At 60.6% G+C, this 9418-nt stretch overlaps 2 protein-coding genes and 1 long non-coding RNA gene across 45 annotated transcripts; 2 read left to right on the top strand and 1 right to left on the bottom strand.

The window, feature by feature from the left end:
* Window positions 1-236: 236 nt before the first annotated feature.
* LOC138682844 (ribosome-binding protein 1-like) lies at window positions 237-6576 on the top strand. Of its 10 annotated transcripts, none has more exons than XM_069774329.1 (4): window positions 237-462; window positions 4884-6128; window positions 6165-6182; window positions 6255-6576. In XM_069774329.1, exons 1-4 carry the CDS (start codon window positions 281-283, stop codon window positions 6574-6576), a joined length of 1767 nt encoding a protein of 588 aa, XP_069630430.1. In that variant the 5' UTR covers window positions 237-280. The 10 variants fall into 10 exon arrangements, with proteins under 10 accessions (XP_069630430.1, XP_069630428.1, XP_069630432.1 ...); XM_069774327.1 differs by having other exon boundaries at window positions 6165-6218; XM_069774331.1 differs by lacking the exon at window positions 6165-6182 and having other exon boundaries at window positions 4884-6110.
* On the bottom strand, window positions 6531-7707 carry LOC138682847 (uncharacterized). 20 transcript variants are annotated; one of them, XR_011322757.1, is made up of 6 exons: window positions 7571-7697; window positions 7292-7403; window positions 7200-7253; window positions 7088-7161; window positions 6899-6955; window positions 6531-6658 (listed from the first exon to the last, which is right to left on the bottom strand). It is a non-coding gene; the product is annotated as an uncharacterized lncRNA (long non-coding RNA). The 20 variants fall into 20 exon arrangements; XR_011322753.1 differs by having other exon boundaries at window positions 7088-7180; window positions 7218-7272; window positions 7310-7403; XR_011322760.1 differs by having other exon boundaries at window positions 7236-7346; window positions 7589-7707.
* On the top strand, window positions 6627-9054 carry LOC138682846 (uncharacterized). 15 transcript variants are annotated; one of them, XR_011322741.1, is made up of 6 exons: window positions 6627-6750; window positions 6788-6936; window positions 6994-7073; window positions 7111-7142; window positions 7236-7403; window positions 7553-9054. XR_011322741.1 is itself a non-coding variant. In XM_069774342.1 (6 exons), the coding sequence occupies exons 1-6, from the start codon at window positions 6627-6629 to the stop codon at window positions 7775-7777; spliced, it is 702 nt and encodes a 233-aa protein (XP_069630443.1). In that variant the 3' UTR covers window positions 7778-9054. The 15 variants fall into 15 exon arrangements, 11 of the variants coding, with proteins under 11 accessions (XP_069630443.1, XP_069630440.1, XP_069630438.1 ...); XR_011322742.1 differs by having other exon boundaries at window positions 7111-7161; window positions 7273-7403; XM_069774342.1 differs by having other exon boundaries at window positions 6788-6898; window positions 6994-7011; window positions 7106-7161.
* Window positions 9055-9418: the final 364 nt, after the last annotated feature.

Raw genomic sequence — 9418 nt, 5'->3', positions numbered from 1 at the left:
GGACGGACACGTCCCCCTCAAAAAAACCCCCCAAAAACGTGATTTTTTTTTTTTTTTTTCCCAATTTTTTAATTTTTTGCCCCACATCTCTGCCCCACATCTCTGCCCCACATCTCTGCCCCACATCTCCCGCCCCACCCCCCGCGTCCGTCCGTCCGTCCCCCCCCTTTCGACCCCCCCCCCACCCGTGTCCTCCCAATGTCCTTGTGTGTGTGTGTCCCCCCCCACGACCGCCATCTTCCCCGGGACGCCGTGGGGCAGCCGTGGGGCTGGCAGGGCCATGGGGTGGTGTGGGGCAGCCATCCAGGCCTTAAGCCGTGGGGCAGCGGCCATTTTGGGGTCGCCGGCTTTTCCCCGGGCCCACGCTCTGGTCTTGGCCCTACTTGTGGGGCTGGGACCCCTCCTGAAAGCCCGGGCCGACCCCCACAGCCTCTTGGCTTCGCCCCACAACCTGCTGGAGGCGTGAGTGGGGCTGGTTGTGGGGCTGGGGGCGGTTATGGGGCTGGGGGGCTGGTTGTGGGGCTGGGGGGGAGTTGTGGGGCTGGGGACTGGTTGTGGGGCTGGAGGTAGCTGTGGGGCTGAGGGGGTAGTTGTGGGGCTGGGGAGGTTGTGGGGCTGGGGGGAGCTGTGGGGCTGGGGGGGTAGTTGTGGGGCTGGGGAGGTTGTGGGGCTGGGGGAGCTGTGGGTGGGGGGGTGGTTGTGGGGCTGGAGGTGGTTATGGGGTGGGGGAGTTGTGGGGCTGGAGATAGTTGTGGGGCTGGGGGGGAGTTGTGGGGCTGGGGACTGGTTGTGGGGCTGGGGGAGTTGTGGGGCTGGAGATAGTTGTGGGGCTGGAGATAGTTGTGGGGCTGGGGACTGGTTGTGGGGCTGGGGGAGTTGTGGGGCTGGAGGTAGCTGTGGGGCTGGGGGGGTAGTTGTGGGGCTGGGGAGGTTATGGGGCTGGGGGAGTTGTGGGGCTGGGGGGAGCTGTGGGGCTGGAGATAGTTGTGGGGCTGAGGGGGTAGTTGTGGGGCTGGGGAGGTTGTGGGGCTGGGGGGAGCTGTGGGTTGGGGGGGTGGTTGTGGGGCTGGAGAGAGTTATGGGGCTGGGGGAGTTGTGGGGCTGGAGGTAGTTGTGGGGCTGGGGGGGTGGTTGTGGGGCTGGAGGTGGTTATGGGGCTGGGGGAGTTATGGGGCTGGAGATAGTTGTGGGGCTGGGGGGGTAGTTGTGGGGCTGGGGACTGGTTGTGGGGCTGGAGGTGGTTATGGGGCTGGGGGAGTTGTGGGGCTGGAGATAGTTGTGGGGCTGGAGGTAGTTGTGGGGCTGGGGGAGTAGTTGTGGGGCTGGAGGCGGTTATGGGGCTGGGGGAGTTGTGGGGCTGGGGGGAGCTGTGGGGCTGGGGGGGTAGTTGTGGGGCTGGGGAGGTTGTGGGGCTGGGGGGAGCTGTGGGTTGGGGGGGTGATTTTGGGGCTGGAGAGAGTTATGGGGCTGGGGGAGTTGTGGGGCTGGAGGTAGTTGTGGGGCTGGGGGGGTGGTTGTGGGGCTGGAGGTGGTTATGGGGCTGGGGGAGTTATGGGGCTGGAGATAGTTGTGGGGCTGGGGGGGAGTTGTGGGGCTGGGGACTGGTTGTGGGGCTGGGGGAGTTGTGGGGCTGGAGGTAGCTGTGGGGCTGGGGGGGTAGTTGTGGGGCTGGGGAGGTTGTGGGGCTGGGGGAGCTGTGGGTGGGGGGGTGGTTGTGGGGCTGGAGGTGGTTATGGGGCTGGGGGAGTTGTGGGGCTGGAGATAGTTGTGGGGCTGGAGGTGGTTGTGGGGCTGGGGGAGTTGTGGGGCTGGGGGGAGCTGTGGGGCTGGAGATAGTTGTGGGGCTGAGGGGGTAGTTGTGGGGCTGGGGAGGTTGTGGGGCTGGGGGGAGCTGTGGGTTGGGGGGGTGGTTGTGGGGCTGGAGGCGGTTATGGGGCTGGGGGAGTTGTGGGGCTGGGGGGAGCTGTGGGGCTGGGGGGGTAGTTGTGGGGCTGGGGAGGTTATGGGGCTGGGGGAGTTGTGGGGCTGGAGATAGTTGTGGGGCTGGAGGCGGTTATGGGGCTGGGGGAGTTGTGGGGCTGGGGGGAGCTGTGGGGCTGGAGATAGTTGTGGGGCTGAGGGGGTAGTTGTGGGGCTGGGGAGGTTGTGGGGCTGGGGGGAGCTGTGGGTTGGGGGGGTGGTTGTGGGGCTGGAGAGAGTTATGGGGCTGGGGGAGTTGTGGGGCTGGAGGTAGCTGTGGGGCTGGGGGCTGGTTGTGGGGCTGGAGGTGGTTATGGGGCTGGGGGAGTTATGGGGCTGGAGATAGTTGTGGGGCTGAGGGGGTAGTTGTGGGGCTGGGGAGGTTGTGGGGCTGGGGGGAGCTGTGGGTTGGGGGGGTGGTTGTGGGGCTGGAGGTGGTTATGGGGTGGGGGAGTTGTGGGGCTGGAGGTAGCTGTGGGGCTGGGGGGGTGGTTGTGGGGCTGGAGGTGGTTATGGGGCTGGGGGAGTTATGGGGCTGGAGATAGTTGTGGGGCTGGGGGGGAGTTGTGGGGCTGGGGACTGGTTGTGGGGCTGGGGGAGTTATGGGGCTGGAGGTAGCTGTGGGGCTGGGGGGGTAGTTGTGGGGCTGGGGAGGTTGTGGGGCTGGGGGGAGCTGTGGGTGGGGGGGTGGTTGTGGGGCTGGAGGTGGTTATGGGGCTGGGGGAGTTGTGGGGCTGGGGGGGTAGTTGTGGGGCTGGGGACTGGTTGTGGGGCTGGAGGTGGTTATGGGGCTGGGGGGCTGGTTGTGGGGCTGGGGGAGTTGTGGGGCTGGAGATAGTTGTGGGGCTGGAGGCGGTTATGGGGCTGGGGGAGTTGTGGGGCTGGGGGGAGCTGTGGGGCTGGAGATAGTTGTGGGGCTGAGGGGGTAGTTGTGGGGCTGGGGAGGTTGTGGGGCTGGGGGGAGCTGTGGGTTGGGGGGGTGGTTGTGGGGCTGGGGACTGGTTGTGGGGCTGGAGGCGGTTATGGGGCTGGGCGAGTTGTGGGGCTGGAGATAGTTGTGGGATTGGGGGGGTAGTTGTGGGGCTGGGGACTGGTTGTGGGGCTGGAGGCGGTTATGGGGCTGGGGGAGTTATGGGGCTGGAGATAGTTGTGGGGCTGAGGGGGAGTTGTGGGGCTGGGGAGGTTGTGGGGCTGGGGGGAGCTGTGGGTTGGGGGGGTGGTTGTGGGGCTGGAGATAATTATGGGGCTGGGGGTGAGTTATGGGGCTGGGGGGGTGAGGGGGTTAGGGGGGTGGTTTTGGGGATGGGGGAGTTGTGGGGCTGGACATAGTTGTGGGGCTGGGGAGGTAGTTGTGGGGCAGAGGGGGTGGTTGTGGGGCTGGGGGGTTATGGGGCTGGGGGGAGTTATGGGTTGTGGGGCTGGTTGTGGGGCTGGAGGTGGTTGTGGGGCTGGGGGGGTGATGGGCTTGGGGGGGTGGTTGTGGGGCTGAAGATAGTTATGGGGCTGGGGGGTTGTGGGGCTGGGGGGAGCTACAGGTTGGGGGGCTGGTTATAGGGCTGGAGATAGTTATGGGGCTGGGGGTTGTGGGGCTGGGGGTTGTTGTGGGGCTGGGGATAGTTATGGGGCTGGGGGAGTTATAGGGCTGGGGGGGTGATGGGGTTAGAGGGGTGGTTGTGGGGCTGGGGAGGTTGTGGGGCTGGGGAGAGCTGTGGGTTTGGGGGGTGGTTGTGGGGCTGGAGGTGGTTATGGGGCTGGGGGTGTGTGGGCATTGGAGGAGTTATGGGGCTGGCGGGTGGTTGTGGGGCTGGAGAGAGTTATGGGGCTGGGGGAGTTATGGGGTTAGAGAGGTGGTTGTGGGGCTGGGGGGTCTGGGGCTGGGGGGAGTTATGGGGCTGGGGGGTGATGGGGTTAGAGGATTGGTTATGGGGCTGGAGATAGTTGTGGGGCTGGGGAGGGAGTTGTGGGGCTGGGGGGAGCTGTGGGTTGGGGGGGTTGTGGGGCTGGAGATAGTTATGGGGCTGGGGGAGTTATGGGGCTGGGGGGGTGATGGGGTTAGAGAGGTGGTTGTGGGGCTGGAGGCTGGTTGTGGGGCTGGGGAGGTGTGGGGCTTGGGGGGAGTTATGGGGCTGGGGGTGGTTGTGGGGCTCGGGGGAGTTATGGGGCTGGGGGTGGTTGTGGGGCTGGGGGAGTTATGGGGCTGGGGGTGATGCGGTTAGGAGGGTGGTTGTGGGGCTGGGGGGGGGCTATGGGTTGGGGGGTGGTTATGGGGTTGGGAGGGTTGTGGGGTTGGGGGGAGCTATGGGGCTGGGGGGGTAGAGGGCTGGGGGGCTATGGGGCTAGAGGGGGTGGTTATGGGGCTGGGGGGCTTGTGGGACTGCCAGAGTTGTGGGGCTGGGGGAAGCTATGGGGCTGGGGGGAGCTATGGGGCTGGGGGGCTATAGGGTTGGGGGTGTTTGTGGGGCTGGAGGTGGTTATGGGGCTGGGTGGTTGTGGGGCTGGAGGGCTGGGAGGAGGCTATGGGGCTGGGGGGGTGGTTATGGGTCTGGAGGTGGTTATGGGGCTAGAGGGGGTTGGTTATGGGGCTGGGGGACTTGTGGGGCTGGCAGAGTTGTGGGGCTGGGATGGATGGGGGTGTGTGGGGCTGGAGGAATCTATGGGGCTGGTGGAGCTATGGGGCTGGGAGGGGGCTATGGGGCTGGGGGAGTGGTTGTGGGTCTGGAGGTGGTTATGGGGCTGGGGGACTTATGGGGCTGGCCGAGCTATGGGGCTGGGGGTGTCTCTCTAGGGCTGGGAGGGGGCTCGGTTATGGGTCTGGAGGTAGTTATGGGGCCGGGGAGGGGGGGGTTGTGGGCCCCAGGCGTCCTGGCCCCGCCCCCCCAATGCCCCGCCCCATACCTCCCCTCCCCGCCCACCCCCCCACCCAGGCGCCTGGTGTCCTCGGCCGGCGGTTGGACGACCTTGTTGTTGGGCGCCCTCTTAGTGGCCGCTTTGCCCTTGGCCCGCCCGGGCGTGGCCGCCCTCCTCCGCGCCCTTGGCCGCTGGGCGGTGGGCGTGGCCCTGGCCCGCTCCGCCCCTCGCTTCTTCGCCGCCTTAGAAGCCGCCACCGGCCGTTGCTTGAGCCCCGTGGCCGGCGGGATCCTCCTCCTGCCCCACGGCGACCCACGGAGCTGCCGGGCCGAGGGTCACCGGTGGGAGGGGTTCGGCGCCTCCCCCCAAGCTTTCGCCTTGGTTCATTGCGGCTTGGGATTGGCCGAAGAAGCCGGGGCTTTGGGGCGGATCCTCTACCCGCCTTGGAGAAGGAGATGGGGGCGGGAAGGACCGCGCCGGGAGGGGCGGGGCCGCGAGGAAGCTCGGCGAATGGGGTGGGGCGGTGAAGGACCTCAGTGGATGGGGTGGGGCCATGAAGGACCTCAGCGGATGGGGTGGGGCCATGAAGGACCTCAACGGATGGGGTGGGGCCACGAAGAACGTCAAGAGGTGGGATGGAAGGGTGAAGGACCTCAACGGATGGGGTGGGGCCACGAAGGACCTCAGCGAATGGGGTGGGGCCACGAAGAAGGTCAGCGAATGGGGTGGGGCCATGAAGAACGTCAATGGATGGGGTGGGGCCGAGAAGGACCTCAGCGAATGGGGTGGGGCCGCGAAGAAGGTCAAGAGGCGGGATGGAAGGGTGAAGAACCTCAACGGGTGAGATGGAGCCACCAAGAACCTGAACGGACGGGGCGGAGCCACGAAGGAGCTCAGCGAATGGGGTGGGGCCACGAAGGAGCTCAGCGAATGGGGTGGGGCCACGAAGGACCTCAACGAATGGGGTGGAGCCATGAAGAACCTCAACGTCCAGGTTGGGAGACCCACGAAGGACCTTGGCGTCCGGGCTGGGAAGTCCCTGCTTCCTCCTCCCCTGGGCGGAGCCAGTCATTCTGGCATTGGTTGCTACGAGCTCTCCGATTGGATGGTTTGACCTCGGGGGCGAGCCCGGCGTCTGGGTGGGGCCAGGGGTCCGGCTGGCCGCCATCTTCCATGGGGCCACCGTCATCCATGGGGCCACCACCATCTATGGGGCCACCATTATCTATGGGGCCACCATCGCCCATGGAGCCACCATCACCCATGAGGTCACCGTCACCCATGAGGTCATCACCGCCCATGAGGTCGTCATCGCCGATGAGGTCATCACCACCCATGAGGTCGTCATCGCCGATGAGGTCGTCATCGCCCATGAGGTCATCATCGCCCATGAGGTCGTCATCGCCCATGAGGTCATCATCGCCCATGAGGCCGTCATCGCCGATGAGGCCGCCATCGCCCATGGAGCCCCCATCACCTGATTGGACCCAACCGGCCCCATGGTCTTCTGGGTGGAAGGAGGATGAAGATGCCGCGGAGGAAGGACCCAGGCGTCCGGGCACCGCCCTCTGCCTCCTCTTCCTCCTCAACGTCGCCTTGGTGCTGGTGTGGCAAGCCTTATTGGCCGTCACCTTGGCCTACCGTCACGATTGGCCGCGCAACGCCGCCGGCGCCGCCTTGGGTTGGGCCGCTTGGGTCATCACCTATCGCTTCTGGTACCGGTACCCGTGTTCTCCTGGGCCGCCTGGGTTGGGGCTTCCGTCGGCATGAAGGACCCAAGTCCGGCCGGGGGGCGATCCAGACGTCCGGGAAGGTTCTAGATGTCCAGGAGAACCCAACCGTCCTGGAGAACCTCAACCGTCTTGGAGAACCCAACCATCTTGGAGAACTCAACCGTCTTGGAGAACTCAACCGTCTTGGAGAACCTCAACGATCTTGGAGAACCTTAACTGTCTTGGAGAACTCAACCATCTTGGAGAACCCAACCATCTTGGAGAACCTCAACCGCCTTGGAGAACCTCAACCGCCTTGGAGAACTCAACCGTCTTGGAGAATCTCAACCGTCTTGGAGAACCCAACCGTCTTGGAGAACCTCAACCATCTTGGAGAACCTCAACCGTCTTGGAGAACCTCAACGATCTTGGAGAACCTTAACTGTCTTGGAGAACCTTAACTGTCTTGGAGAACTCAACCGTCTTGGAGAACCTCAACCGTCTTGGAGAACCTCAACCCTTTTGGAGAACCTCAACCGTCCTGGAGAACCCCAACTGTCCTGGAGAACCCAACCATCCTGGAGAACCCAACCGTCTTGGAGAACCTCAACCGTCCTGGAGAACCTCAACCATCTTGGAGAACCTCAACGATCTTGGAGAACCTTAACTGTCTTGGAGAACTCAACCGTCTTGGAGAACCCAACCGCCTTGGAGAACCCAACCATCTTGGAGAACCTCAACCATTTGGGAGAACCTCAACCATCGTGGAGAACCCAACCATCTTGGAGAACCTCAACCATCTTGGAGAACCCAACCGTCTTGGAGAACCTTAACTGTCTTGGAGAACCTCAACCGTCCTGGAGAACCTCAACCATCTTGGAGAACCTCAAGTGTCCAGAAGGTCCATATGCCCATGGTGGGCGGGGCCATATAGGGGGATGATGGGGTTTGGGGGGGGGACTGAGGTGTCCAGGAAGGTTCTAGATGTCCAAGAGAACCCAACCGTCCTGGAGAACCCAACCACCTTGGAGAACCCAACCATCTTGGAGAACCCAACCATCTTGGAGAACCTCAAGTGTCCTGGAGAACCTCAAGAGTCCAAGAGGAGCCATTTTGGGACAAATTGGGCTAGAAATTGGGTTGTTTTCCCCCATTTTTGGGGGGTGTTTGTGGTCATTGAGGTCCCGGCCAATCAGGGGAGGGCAAGAGGGGGAGGTCCAAGGCGCTGCCATTGGCTGAGGGAGCGGGAGGCGGGGTGAGGGTGGCGGCCAATGAGGTGAGAGGTGGAGGAAGTGGGCGGTCTGGTGGTGCCTGGGTGACCCCGTTGACCCCCCAATGGGAGCCAGGCGTTCAGGTTTGCCCCTCCCCCTCCCTGATTTTGGGGGTGGGGGAGGGGAAATCTGACCGGGGGGCGGGGGGGTGTTAAAATTGGGTCGAAACTCACAAGTTTTGGGGCCGGGCGGTGACGGGATTGAGCGGCCGCGTGGAACGGGGTAAAAAAGGGCGTTTTGCATAAAAAAGCAGAAAGCGGTGGTTTTCGGTACGGGGGAGGGGATCTTTTTGGGGCGTGAAGAGGCAAATTGGGGGATTTTCCCAAAAAATAAGGTTTTGTTTGTTTTTTTTTTAATACGTAGAAATGGCAGGTTTTGCACAACAGGCGATTTTTGCCCAAAAGTGAAGATTTTTGGACAGAAAAGTGAAGATTTTTGGACAAAAAGGTCAAGATTTTTGGATAGAAAAGTCAAGATTTTGGGGGGCAAAAGTCAAGATTTTGGGGGGTGAAATTAAAGATTTTTGGACAAAAAGGTCAAGATTTGGGGGGGGCACAAACCTCAAGATTTGGGAGCACAGAAGTCAAGATTTTGGGCACAAAAGTCAAGATTTGGGGGGCATGAAAGTGAAGATTTTTGAGTAAAGAAGTAAAGATTTTTGGAGCAAAAAATGAAGATTTTTTTTTTGGGTGCAAAAGTCAAGATTTTTTGAGCACAAAAGCCAAGATTTTGGGGGCAGGAAAACGAAGATTTTTGAGTACAGAAGTGAAGATTTTTGGAGCACAAAAAATCAAGGTTTTGGGGCGCAGAAGTCAAGATTTTTGGACGCCAAAGTCAAGATTTTGGGGCAAAAAAGTCAAGATTTGTGAATTGCGGTTGGAGCTCTCTCCCAAAAAGGCAGGTTTGGGGCAGGCAAGGGGAGGTTTTGTGCCAAATTTCATGTTTTTCGGCAAAAATCCGCCGGTTTTCCCTTTTTGCGGAAAAAAAAGGGAGTTTGGGTTCGGCAGCGAAGGTGGAAATGGGTTTTCTTTGCAGCAAAGTGCCTGGTTTGGGGGAAAAAAAGGAGATTTGGGGTGCTAAAATTATGATAAGGGAAGAAAATGTATTTTTTTCCCCATAAAATGTGTGTGTTTGCTATAAAATGTGGGAGGTTTTGCCATAAAATATGTGGTTTTGCTGTAAAATGTGTGGGTTTGCTGTAAAATGTGTATTTTTGCCATAAAAATGTGTGGGTTTTGTGATAAAATGTGTGGTTTGGCGATAAAGTGCTTCTTTTTGTGCCGTAAAATGGGGGGTTTGCACCTAAAATGGGGTTATTTTTGCCATAAAATAAGGGTTTTTTTGCCATAGAATGAGGGGGACATTTGCTAGAAAATATGGATTTTTTTGCCATAAAATTAGAGGGTTTTCCATAAAATGGAAGGGTTTTTTTTCATAAAATTTGGGTCTTTTTTACCATAAAAATCAAGATTTTTTTCCCTTTAAATGAGGGCTTTCTTTTTGTCACAAAATGGAGGGATTTTACCAAAAAAAGAGGATTTTTTGGGCCATAAATTTGGGTGGGGTTTTGCCATAAAATTAGGGCTTTTTACCTTAAAATGAGGACTGCTTTATGATAAAATGAGGGTT

Source organism: Haliaeetus albicilla, chromosome 29, assembly GCF_947461875.1.
Source record: "Haliaeetus albicilla chromosome 29, bHalAlb1.1, whole genome shotgun sequence".
Classification (NCBI taxonomy): Eukaryota; Metazoa; Chordata; class Aves; order Accipitriformes; family Accipitridae; genus Haliaeetus; species Haliaeetus albicilla.
This window is presented reverse-complemented; position numbering and strand designations above follow the sequence as displayed.